The 12,656-nt window shown below is 39.8% G+C and overlaps 1 protein-coding gene across 1 annotated transcript in view; it reads right to left on the reverse strand.

The window, feature by feature from the left end:
• The window catches only part of AMBRA1 (autophagy and beclin 1 regulator 1), a 127,274-nt gene that overhangs the window by 91,079 nt on the left and 23,539 nt on the right, over positions 1-12,656 (reverse strand). The window contains exon 8 of the mRNA XM_084207267.1: positions 3,608-3,694. Coding sequence (XP_084063393.1) covers positions 3,608-3,694 — 87 coding nt within the window. The remainder of the gene's footprint in view (positions 1-3,607; positions 3,695-12,656) is intronic.

Raw genomic sequence — 12,656 nt, forward strand, 5'->3', positions numbered from 1 at the left:
CACCTCAGACGCTTGATTTATCATTTCATTAGCCTTATTTGGTTAGACTTGAATTCTAATTTGGGCGGAGGACAAGTTTAGGAGACAGATTACAGGTTCAGGGGTGTTAGAACTTAAGCCAATAAGCATCAAAAGGGTAAGAGGAACAATACACTCAGCTTGATTCTTCCTGAATCTTTTATGCACTATTTAATGAGTTAAACCTGTTCATGCTTACATAAAGAAGAAGGCTTTGCTGGACAAACACATCACTTCTCTACTCCCTGTAAGACTTAATAGGACAAATACAAAAAAGCAAGGCATTACAGATGCACTTGAATAAATGAGGAGCTGCTCTCTTCTCTGGGCTTTTCCATAAGCCAATGCCTTTATGCATGCCTCAAAAAAAAAAATCGACATCAAAATATGTACAGAGAGAAAAAAAAGAAACATGGGAACAAGGCAAATACTGGAAAACATGAACAGTGGTCGCAGCAGTGCAGCAGTGTAACCACTGAAACTTTTCCCTAATATCACACCAAGGGAGAATTTTACAGAAGAATATGAAGAATGAGTTTAGCAGTCTTCTAAAATTATGCAGGACACCAGAAGAAAAAACATGGTGATGCCTGTTAGAAGAAAGAATAGGCAATAAAGAGTGGCCATAACTGGTGACAAGATGTCAAATTCAGCTTCCTGACAGCACACGGTATGTGCCCTGAATAGACTGTGAAAAAGATCTCCGAAGACAACACAAGAGTCTTAAGTCTGATATACACAGAGAAAGGTGTAAGGAATAAAATACCTTCTAGCTGCTTAGATTTTTTTCTAGAGATATATCCAACGAACACCCTGTGATGCTTTATACATACATACATACATACATACATACATACATACATACATACATACATATATATGCGCATATATATATATGTATATAGAGTCTGGGAGAATATATAATTCTTATTGAGTATTTCTATTTAAAAAACCATTATTGTAGGTGTTCTTTGATGACAGCCTGATTTAATTCTTCTGCAGATTATTTTCTGAGCCCAGTACATATGGAAACTGTGGAGAATGACAGAACAGCCAAGCTGACCTTAGTGAAGTTCAGCAAGGCCACTAAAAATACTGCTGCAGTCTACATCAAAATATTCATTCTAAATCTGAGGGAACTTTAAAAAATATTCTCCCTGCCTCACTGCTGACCTAGGTTATTCAAATGTAGCACCAGTACAGACAGTAAATGCAGAAACAAAACTAATACATACACACGCTCCAAAAATAAATTTTTCAGATCATGCAGCTTATGTACTCTTTAAAAAAAGACTCCATTGGAGACAGTGTGGTCTTAAGGAGGTCTATATATTTAATATATATTTAAAACACATAAACACACAGAGACACATATAGATGTTTATTAATAGATACAGATGTGTTTATTTCACCTTTGTTTCACTTTTCCACCTTGTTATTTAACTTCTCAGAGACATAACTTTACATTTGGAACTTATGATGCTACAAAGAAACCCTTCAAAATGCAGTAACACTCCTTTTAATCACTATTCAAATTTCCAGCTAGTTAAAGGGACAGTTAAAAATATCCTACTAGCCCAGTACACCAGTAAGGTTTATGGAGGAAGACTCTAATCCTATCCCACTCAAACTTCTACCTGGTACTAATCATGCCTCCATGAATCTCATCCTCCAAAAAGGACAGTGATATTAACCAGAACAAATTAACCCTCTTAGAAGAGTTTCAAAACTGGACTTTTCTTCCAAAGCTTTTTATAAATTCAAGCTACTATAGCTTCTACCACAACCTAAAACCACTTGAATTGTTACATGATGGGCACTGCATCAGTTCTAAAACGGTTTCAAGTAGAAAAATATTTTTGACCATGCCCCTTATGCTAGGAAATGACTCAGGTATTGATCCATTTTAATACATTTTATTGAGCTTCATCACAGGAGACATTTACAAAAGGGGAAAACAAAATTCAGATACCTAGGCAGGCCCTCCTTTTCTCTTTTAAAAGGAAGCTCCCAGACAGCTAGAATGAGATCTTAAAATCTCTGCTCTAGCAATCTGCTTGTTTTGGACAAGCAGAAACATTCCAGAAACAAGGAATGGTGCACTTCCAACAATAAAGCAATTTTTGGCACTTAAAAATTAACCTGAATGTAATAATAGCTTTAAATTAACATTTTGTAAAATATAATTTTCCTGTTTCCAGGTAAATCAATCCCTTTCCCTGCCATTTAGCCAACTGCCATTTAGAAGCCTTTACATTTATCAGCATTTCTGACATGCAGTTGTCAAGACCTCCAGCAGTCACCTAGGCTGGTTTCCCAAGAATCTTATGTACAGGCAGCACACTCCACCTTACTTTCACTTCACTACAGTTTTGTTTACATCATTCCTAAGCCTTTGAATTAACTTTACAAGGCAACTTTCTTCACAATAAATGGAAAAAAGCCAGATATAAGATTTTACCTCTACAAGGCTTTATCTACAGAGACAGTTAGCAAGGAGTTATTTACCAACACAATTATACCATTTGGCCAGTTTGCAAAACAGCCTTTTACTTCAGAACTTGTCCTTAAGAGTATTATCTGTATGAAAATGCAGATGTTGTGGTTAATGATGAAGAAAACAACGCGCCCCATCAAACCTCACAGCACAACAAGCCTCCTTCAGCAACTCAAGTTTTAATTTTCAGTGGTATTCCTGTACTCTTCTTTATGATAAATCCTAGTAGCCTTCAATTCACACAGCTATGCAAGAGGTTCCCCAAAAGGCTAAATCAGATATGTTTTACACTTACTGAATTTCCTCATTCATAGCTTTCCTAAACCCATCTAAAGAAAGCTTATTTGTCATGATTTATTCTTTGAAAGTTTCCAAAGCCGTTAGCGGTTCACGATTCTATCATTTCTTCTGACAGAGTCTTTGGGTCACATTATCCCATCTGTTGCTTTCTTAATACACTAAATAGAAACTGCAAAGATCATTTCTTTCCATTTTTGATAACTGCCACATTTGCTTTTGCTAGTCCTCTGAAACACTCCCACCTCTTTTGAAGATTAAGCAGCACTACAGGTGTTTCTATGCCTAATGTCAATGATTCATGACTTTTCAAAAATAATTGTCAGTATTTTGTTCTTAGTTAAATATACATAACCTTCTGGCTATGCTCTCTCTTGTACAGATACATTTATGCAATTCATGCTTCTAAGCACGTTGTCTGCTCACACTAGCTCCTAATTCCCTTTACTGCATTTGACACTATTTGTTTTTTAATTCATTTTTCTTCAAAAGAGACTTTTAATATATTGATACAGCCTATTTACTGTTGGACCTGTTTGCCACCTAGTGTTCTCTATCCCAAATGATTTAATGAATTCTTACGTGTTTACTTCTACAGTAATTCCTTCCTGTTTTCCTCACTTCCCCCAGACTTAACAGCATCTGCTCGCTTGTTTTGCTCTTTCCCCAGGGCAAATCATTAAGAAGGAGATAAGCCCAATATTAGAACCATTGCCAGAGGTTTCAGTGAGTTATACTGAAGTTATGCTTTCGCATGTAAAACTTAAATGCCTTTAGACTGCATTTAGATCTTACCTGGCTGGATCTGGGTAGATTGGATGTTCCCGGGATCCTGCTCCATCATAGCGAGATAATGAAATGAGAGAAGACTCCAGCAACCTCCTAGAAAGGAAAAACAAATTACATCATCAAAGACCATTCAGGAACATCCCACCTATATATGACCTACTTTCTGAAACCTCTTAAGACTATTTCTATCACTAGTGCAGAGAATTCTGCAACATACAGAACCACTCACTGATGGCATAAGTGTATTCACCACACAGGTATTCAAAGTTTTATATTCTCATTGCACAGGAGAAAGAACACATCAGGTAAGGAAGAAGAGAGGTCCCATAGCCGCTTCCAGGTTCCAAGAGAAAGATGTAGATGTCACTTCTCTGGAGACAAATCCCAATGTATTAGGTCCATAAACACTACCACTGCATTGGCCATCTGTCAGATTCTTACCTACTCAGAGGCGGCTACAAATGGAATGGGCCAGGGAGCAGGGGATAAAGAACACACATGTTAACATGTGGACTTTAAGGGCACCACTGGTGTCTATCCATAGTAGTATCTTGAATCTTAGTCTCAGGCTCTGAAAGAGAGGTTTTCTACAAAACTACAAAAATGATAAATGTTCTTTTCCTCTGTATTGTAATCAGCCACAGGGAGAGATACCAAATATTCACCCAAGAAATAAATGTATGCAAATGCAGCCAGACAGCCTGAATATATGAGAAGTGAGACTGAGTCATGAAGGCAGCAGAATCAAAGGTATATAGCAGGAACATGTCCCCCACCCTGGCTTCTACGTGCACCTCTGTCTAGCTTCTGTCATAAACCAGAGGACAGCACTGTTTCAAGACTGATTCATGGACTGTTGCAGCCATTAAATTAACACAAGAGAGATGATTTGGAGCAGGAGAGTTGTTTTTTCCACAGCAAGGGGAAAAAACAACTTTGATGTTTATAAGATTGCTGAGTTCCCTTTCAAGTCTTTCTACCTCAGAACTCCTGCTAAATTTTGTTTTCTAGTCTGTAACTTAATGAAAGTAGTTGTGGTTTGAAAGTCAAAGAGGTCCAACACCACATCTGTTCTACTCACTCACACACACAGCTGTTGAGAAAGATATGAATCTTTAGCCCCACACTCACAATAATCCATTAGCCTTTGCAGTGCAGGACAGCCAGCATCCAGCCAGGAAGCAGGAAGAAGGACCAGATAAAATCCACACCCAATCTCCCATTTCTAGCCACATAAAGACAGCAGAATTGCAAATGAGACGTCTTTTTTCCTAGCAGAAGCCTACCCATCAGGATCTCAAGAAAAATGTTTACTGTCTTCCAGCAGTTAAAAAAAAAAATTACTTCAATCTACATTATAGATCTAGACTACAAAAAGACAGTGAGAGATTGCTTCAGCTTCCCAGTTGGAAAGGTGTGTGTCAGCTTGAGAAACTTGCTGCAAAGCACTGGGACTATGCATAAGGCAAGAAATCCTGTCCTTTCTAGCAAAGTTGTTTGGCAACCATTTGTCTTATTCAAGAACACTTATTAAATCTCTTAAACTTTTAGTTTAATTAATTCTCCTGGTTCCTCGGTTATTGAAAAGCTCTAACATTCAATACTGCCAGATATTATGAATCCCTTGGTTACCCAAAAAGTCCTTATACTTTAATTCTGTCTTACCAAACCCTTCCTTCTGCTCCAACTACATATGTGCAAAAAGCAGCCAATCCAGAATGAACAGTGTTTATGAGGTATACCTGAAGTCCTATACCTGTGAGGTATACAGGTATACCTATTACTTGCATCACATATAAACTGCTTTAATTCCTTCTAGGGGAAAGGTGGACAGATTACAGTTAGCAGAAGGGATATTCTATCTACACAGGCAGCTGGTCCCTTCTAAACCACTGGCTCTGAGACTAGGTTACTGCCACTTCAATACCAACATGCTTTTGAGAAATCTGCTTTTCTAAGCTGCTCCAAAACCAGCATTTTGCATGCAACTTGGATATGCCAAGACTGCCACCCTACTGGAACATCCTGCCTCATCACTGGACTTAGCCAAGGAGAAAAAGCTTTCAGAGCATGCAGAGTCTAACAGGGTCACAACCTGAAACAGAAGCAGCAGCTTCCTCCTAATGTGAGCAATGCCTATGGTGTTCTGATAATATGTACACACAATCATCAAACTCACCACTGTAAAGTCTTGATGCCTACACACTACATATTCCATCTCCTTTACCAGCCCTTCAGTATCTGTCCACTAAGTGACACAGTAAAATCAAAGCCACAAGGGAAGATGACCAGTACATGCTGCACAGCCTAGCAAACACTATTAGAAAGTTTTCTGGTATTCTCCACCCATATTTGTCTTCTCACCTTTAGAAAAACTGGGAACTGCCTAAGAAGATAATTGACTTTGAGGCATCACCTTCAGAAAGCATCCAGCAGCTATGCTGAAAGAAATCAAAACCTATACTAAGCAGAGGACACCACAAGGGTGCAGGAGCAGGGCACACATCACTCTAACTTGGTGTGGGTCTGCCAGGAGACCCTCTGCTTGGCTTTGGAACAGCACTTTCAGGAATCTGTAATTCTCACCACTACACTGCAACAGATCCTTGAAATATATATTTGAAGAGTCTTACTATAGCAGGTACTTGGCACCTCAGATGAGAACAGGTACAGGTTACCTTAGTAACCAACAGTTGCCTGAGCCACAGGATGGCCAAGTGTCCAGGTAAAGAGACTTCCTCCAGGCTTCAAGAGCCCTGTGACATTACCTGAACAGGCTGCAACTCCAACCTATGCAGCAACAGAAGCTGCTACAGCAGGAGCATCTCCTTCACCCACAGGGCTCCCTTGGAAGACCAGTAGTTACGGGTTGTAAGGAACAGTATTACAAACACTCCATTAAATACATTCCCCAGAACCCCCTCTGAGCTTGCACTGTCAGAGTTGAATGGTCTCAGACAAGATGGCCTTTCCAGTAGAGCCTTCCAAGCCAAGAACAAATCCAGCTCCTGTACTACCTCACATTGAGGCACACAGGCCACATACTAGGGCCACATTCAGATCATGTGGACAAAGATAATTAATTCAGTTAACAGTAACTGCTAAAAGCCAGAGGTGATTTTAAGTCTGATTAGTAGTTAATTATCCTACAACTGTGCCCTCTCAGATCACAGAGCAATGAACAGAGAGATATAAATACACATAACAGGCAAAAAATCCAACAGAAGGCAACAAGCAAGCTCAAGAGATCCAGACAGACCATCTCTGCTTAATGCTCCAAAGAATAACAATACCTGTACTGAGAGTACTAAGCACAAATAAAATCCATTTTTAACTAACTCATTCTAGACTTAGCCCTTGAGTCCCAAAGTTACAAATCCAAATGCATTTAGTACTGTCAAATGGGCTCAATAATAGATACACTGATATAATCATCAAAGTGTCTCATCTGTGTCACTGGTAATGTAACCTACTGTCCCTCAGGAAGGTGCAGATAAATGCTCTTAAAGTAAGTCATGCTGCATTCTACCAAGTCTTTGGTGTCACACTCATAGCTTCTGGCACCCGAAATCCCAAAAGAGACACAGACTATTTGTTTTCAGTAAAGCCAAAGAGTAAGGTAGTCCAATATCCTACCACAGTAAATGTAAGGCTGGGAGCAATTTGCTAAAGAGGACAAACATAATCCGCGGATGAAGAGAAGTAGCGCTGTTGCTGTAAAGTGTTAGCCACTAAACGTTTAAGTTTTCAACAGAGAAGCATGAAAAGAGAGAACAGAAATGGGTATTACTTGTATCTCCTTTTGAAACATTTCAGCAGATCATGCTTGACTCCTGAATCCCTTCTGCAGCTTACAGCAACCTCCTCCTCTCCCACATCCCCCATTTCTGCTATCCAGATATGTATCAGGCTAACACTAGATTCTATGGAAGCAATTGCTCCACTATCTCTGTCTAGACAATATGAAATTGTCACAAGTGACATATAAAGTACAATTAGCAGAGAAACTGCAATTTCTACTCTCTTCCCCCGCTTACCAGGAAAAAAAAATCACCCATTATCATCCTCCAGGTTGTCAGTCAATCCTGCAAATGATGAAAATTAACTCTGCTCACCCTGAAAGATGCTTCTGTTCCAGCTTGCTAAATTAGAAGGAGGGGGATTGTAGTTTTTGTTGGGTTTATTTTTTTTTTATTAAAACTACTACAGGATACAAATTGGCTCTGTTCAGCAGCACTGAAATCTCAACTCTCTGATTAAGATCAGGCTCCTCTTCTGTCAGACATCAACAGCTCTGGAACTTACACTTGCTGTCTTAACTCAGGTCTGCAGCAATCACTAGCAAGGGGGTAAAGGAAGCAGACTTCAAGTTAGAGGACACCTATAGACAAGGGAGAGAGAAAGAGTGCACAGATACAAGACATTATAAGCAGAAAAGGGATAAGTTTCAGGAATTAAACTGAATGCCAGAAGCTGCAGTTCAAGAGGAAAAAGGTCATGAAGCAAACTCCTCATAGCACATCAGCCTTTGGACTATACCCCCATTCTCCCCATGGGGATGAGCATCACCACCAAAGCCTTTTGGGACAGAGCGATTCATTTCAGCAGGCTTTGATAAGATACTTAACTGTAGCAAATTTAACTTTTCAGTAATAGTTTCTAAGGATATGCAGCCCTACACCACATCTTAGATTTGCTGTCACAGCATGAGCGTTACTAGTAATGCTACTCCAAGAGACACTGAGGGAAGGGTTTTCTTCCCCAAAAAGGGAGGTGTTAACAAACAGCACTGAGGTTGTTTCCTTAGAATCAAAGAGGTGTTCAGTCAGCTGCCTTCCTCCTAAGCTGCTCTACACCAACAACCAGGGCAAACCAGTAAAATGAAGCACTCTAAGGACAGCAATCACACCTACCCCTCCCCTACTCCCAGCCTTCAGATCCGAGCAGAGCTTTAAACAGAAAATTCCTAGTTATCCTTTGAAGGAAAAGTATATTGATGACTCTTGGCAGCCTCTGATTTTCCTCCCCTGGCTTTATGTCTTCCCTGAAAAGACTTTTATATTGCATACTGCCCATGTGGAGGTGAAAATTATCACACTACATATTACATCCCTTTTTCAGCCCTCCAACTTAACAGCCAGCTCTCAGTTCCCCTGAGCACACATCCCTGTGAATGTGCTCCTGTGGTTTCTCATAAGAAGGTAAAGAATAGCAACAGTTTAAAACTAGATTCCCTTCAATCATCTTCCTCTTACAGCCAGGCAATGTGTAACCTAAAGATAATAAGAAAGCTAAAGCATGAAAACAGTTGAATGTTCTTCAGTGTCCAATAACACCAATACCTTCCCTCAAACCTTGAACTCAATTAACTGTTAACGAACAAAATTCATTCCTGGAGATCAATTATAGCCTTGATAGAGCACTAGAAAATTATTTTAAATAAAAATCTCAAAAAAACAAATGCACTGGCTTGGATATTCGTTCTTTCCCTTTTCTCAGAGGAACAGGAAAAAATTATTTCAGACATCTGTATTGTGTTGCCTACTTTCAAAAAGCAAATTGAAATCACGTAAGCAGAAACCATCAAGTATTTTGTTCCATAGCTTCATTTTCCATAAAAGTTTTGTAGTCCTTGTCAAAGAGAAAAACACTATTGCTCTTCGCCAGTTTCATATTCAAGCTTAAAATAAAAAAGCAATCAGTATGCAGTTCTAAAGATTGCCTGAAAAAATGAGTTCTAAAATTAAGTTCTTAACATAATCTGCTCTGATACCTCTAAGCTAACATTTCTAGACTGCTTCAGCTTTTACATGGTTATGGTTAGACATATTTAGCCCGGCTTCAACACCAGATTAAGACAGGTCAGAAACAGACGATTAAGAGAGAAAATACAGTCAAACAAAAGGATCAAGCTTTTCTTAAGATAGTTCTAACCATCTGCAAGAGAAAAATGACCTGAAAATATCACTACTCATTAAAACCTCAACAGTCACTGTTACAGTTAAGAGTGAGCTCCTCCATCCTCTTGTTCACATCTGTGCCAAACAACACATCCTCAGTGAGGAACTAGAATTGGTGGCTGTCTTTCTATCCAAACCCTGTTAGGCATCCTTTCCAACACCTTTTTTTTTTAAGCTATTCCATACAATGAGAAGCCTTTGCAAGATATTTCCTTTTTTTTGGGAAACCAAAGATGCAATATGTGATCAGAGACAACTTCCAGCCTTTGTAGAACACTTTGGCCTGCTTGTGGGAAAGAACTTATGTTAACTCTGAAGGTGCAACTAGGGACAGAGAAGAAGACATCCTTCCCAGCTGGAGGTGCAGAGTTGTTCAGAGGAGTAGGTCTCATATAAGGCAGAATTTATCACAGAAAGTGATTGCTTCCCCTTCACTGATTCTGGGCAAGAATCCTGTAGAAAACAAACGGGTTTTCTCTGTCAGAAAAGAGACAGCACATAAGGTCTTCAGCCAACATGGGAAGCAGCGCATAGAAAAAGTGCACAATTACACAAAACAAGGAAGTGTCAGTAAGAGTTTGAACAGCAGAAATGAGCACTGGGTATTGAGTGCCTCCCAATTAGAAGATGGGGAGCAGAGTTTCAAGAAAAAAACATGGTTAATTAACCCTTTAAAGCTACTTCAATGTAACTAGAAAGTAATACCACATGATGAATTGTGCTGTTACTGAACCTCTCCTCTTGGACTAGGAACTCCAATTTCCATTTAACACCTTCTACTGCAAGAACTACACAGCAACTTTAGAGCTCATCACAGGGAAAGTGGGTTGCTTTACAGAAAGTGACAGATTCTTTTAAGAAGACTCAGGCTGCACTGTTAATCTATTACTTCACCTGCTGAAGAAGGCCATGCATCAGAGCAAAATATGAATGAGCATTATGGAGAGGTCCTCAACATACAGCATCTGGGGAATGATTAGTTCATCATTTCAACAAGCAAGAGGGAACACACATCTATGACAGACATTAAAAAGGTCAAGACCAGCTACAGCAAGAAGCATTGATTAGTTTTGGCAATAAGTCCATCATGAAAAGAACAATGAAAGATCTGGCACTTCCATTTTGCAGGGGCAAAGCTTGATGGACAGGAGGGGAAAAGAAATTACAATCAGTTCAAGCTACTGCACATGCTATTTTGCTCTACAAGCGGCAGTTTCACACCAGCGCTCAGGATGGGGCAGGTACCCGCACCAAGTTGAAGAGAGACATCACATTTCTCTACCTAGACCCTTAACAACTTGCCATTATACCAGAAATTCAGCTAGACAGTATGGGTTTCTAGTTATTGTAAGGTATAAAAGCATGGCCAGAACATAGCCAACACACTGAACTCCCTCAACCTGCACACAGCTTTACTCTTCTGAGGGCTCTTCTGCCTACCTTCATCTGTATGACTCCTTCAAATTCTCCTCATTCTGGGAGTTCCCAACACCACAGACTCTGTGGACAGCAGAAATCTCTGCTTACCCACACACAGAGATCTGTGTCAATTTCTGGGATAATTACATACGACTCATGTTTCTCCATAGGGAATTGAAGAGGAGGTGTCTTTCTTGAGGGGGCAGAAGCCATACCATCTCCATAGCTTTCTAATGCTATGAAAACAGGTCTCATCACAAATCAAGCAATTCCTTTAAAATGCTCTTGCTCACACTGGAGTAAAAACAAAGTCAGGTCAACAAATGACTGGCAGGGCAGTTCAGTCACTTAGTCCAGCTTTCCCACTTCAGGAAGACAGGGGAATGATTTCATACTAATGCATTTCAAGCAGAAAAATGAGTCAGTTTCCTGGCAGATAAAGAACCCTGTTTATTTACAGCCTTCAGTTTCAGCAGGTGCTCTCGCAAGAAGAGCAAGGGAGGAGGTCACTTACATCATCACACAAACAGCCATTTGGTGCAATCAGTTAAATATGTATGTGGAAAATGTTTAAAATGCATGTTAGCTATTCAACAGACCAGAACAGCTCAACTGGAGAAATCCAGAGTCATCACTCTTTTGGTTAGTTGTATTACTGAGTCAGATCACAGGTCTCCCTCTCTCCTCTTGCTCCAGGCCCACAAATTAGATGAATGCTGCCCTATTCCAAGTTCTCCAGCCCAGATTCTTATTGTAATAAGAAGCAAATAATTTGATATGGGCACTTTGTCCCCAGACAGTGAGAAATTCTCACCACACCGTGAGAATTTCTAAAGAGCATGAAGAGCGAGTGCACACATGAAGTACACGCAAATTGAATGCATATCTAAAAATTACGGGGTTGTATTACAATAAAAAGGCACACTACAATGCCAACACCTCCAGCTCTTCCCCACAGTGAAGAAAGCTTCAGAGAGCTTTTAGATGAGCAAGCAAATCTGAAACAGAAGGTCTGAGAGCCTGCCCAAAACTTGTTTCTTGGCAAAAACCAAAACCAAATTGAAACTTAGACACTGTTTTAATGTGACTTACCCGAAGGCTGACTATAAGCTCTAAAAATCACAGCTAGATAGTTTAAGCACATCACAGACCTCCATCAATCATAAGGTGAGCATCATCCCCTAGATAGAATACAACTACATGAACTCAAGATGGATAGGTAAAAGAACAAAAACAGGAGCAACTGTACCTGGTCAAGTGAGCCTGTCTGGACATGCTGCCCACCCTGCAGCAGCTGGATCAGGTGGCTGCAGGGAAAGTATGCACAGACAACAGAGGAGACAGACACCCTAACAAAGGATGGCTTTCAAGAGCGGGGAGCTATTCACACTTCTTCCCTCTCTGTATGAAAGCTGAGAACTGGTATGTTTTATGGTATCCTCAAATAGCTATCTGTTTGAAGTGAGCTGTCTTTAAACTTCTGAGCAATTTGTGTTTATTCAAGATATTTGGTCTACAGTCCTTATATATGCATGCCTCAAAAAAACAACCCCACAAAAAAACCTGCCCAAAAAAACAACAATCAACACCTACTCATACAAATAACAAAAACAAAAAAAACCCCCACAACCCAATAAAAAAACCCATACACACACACACAAAACCACCTCCAAAAA

This window comes from Fringilla coelebs (assembly GCF_963513975.1).
Source record: "Fringilla coelebs genome assembly, chromosome: 6".
Lineage (NCBI taxonomy): Eukaryota > Metazoa > Chordata > Aves > Passeriformes > Fringillidae > Fringilla > Fringilla coelebs.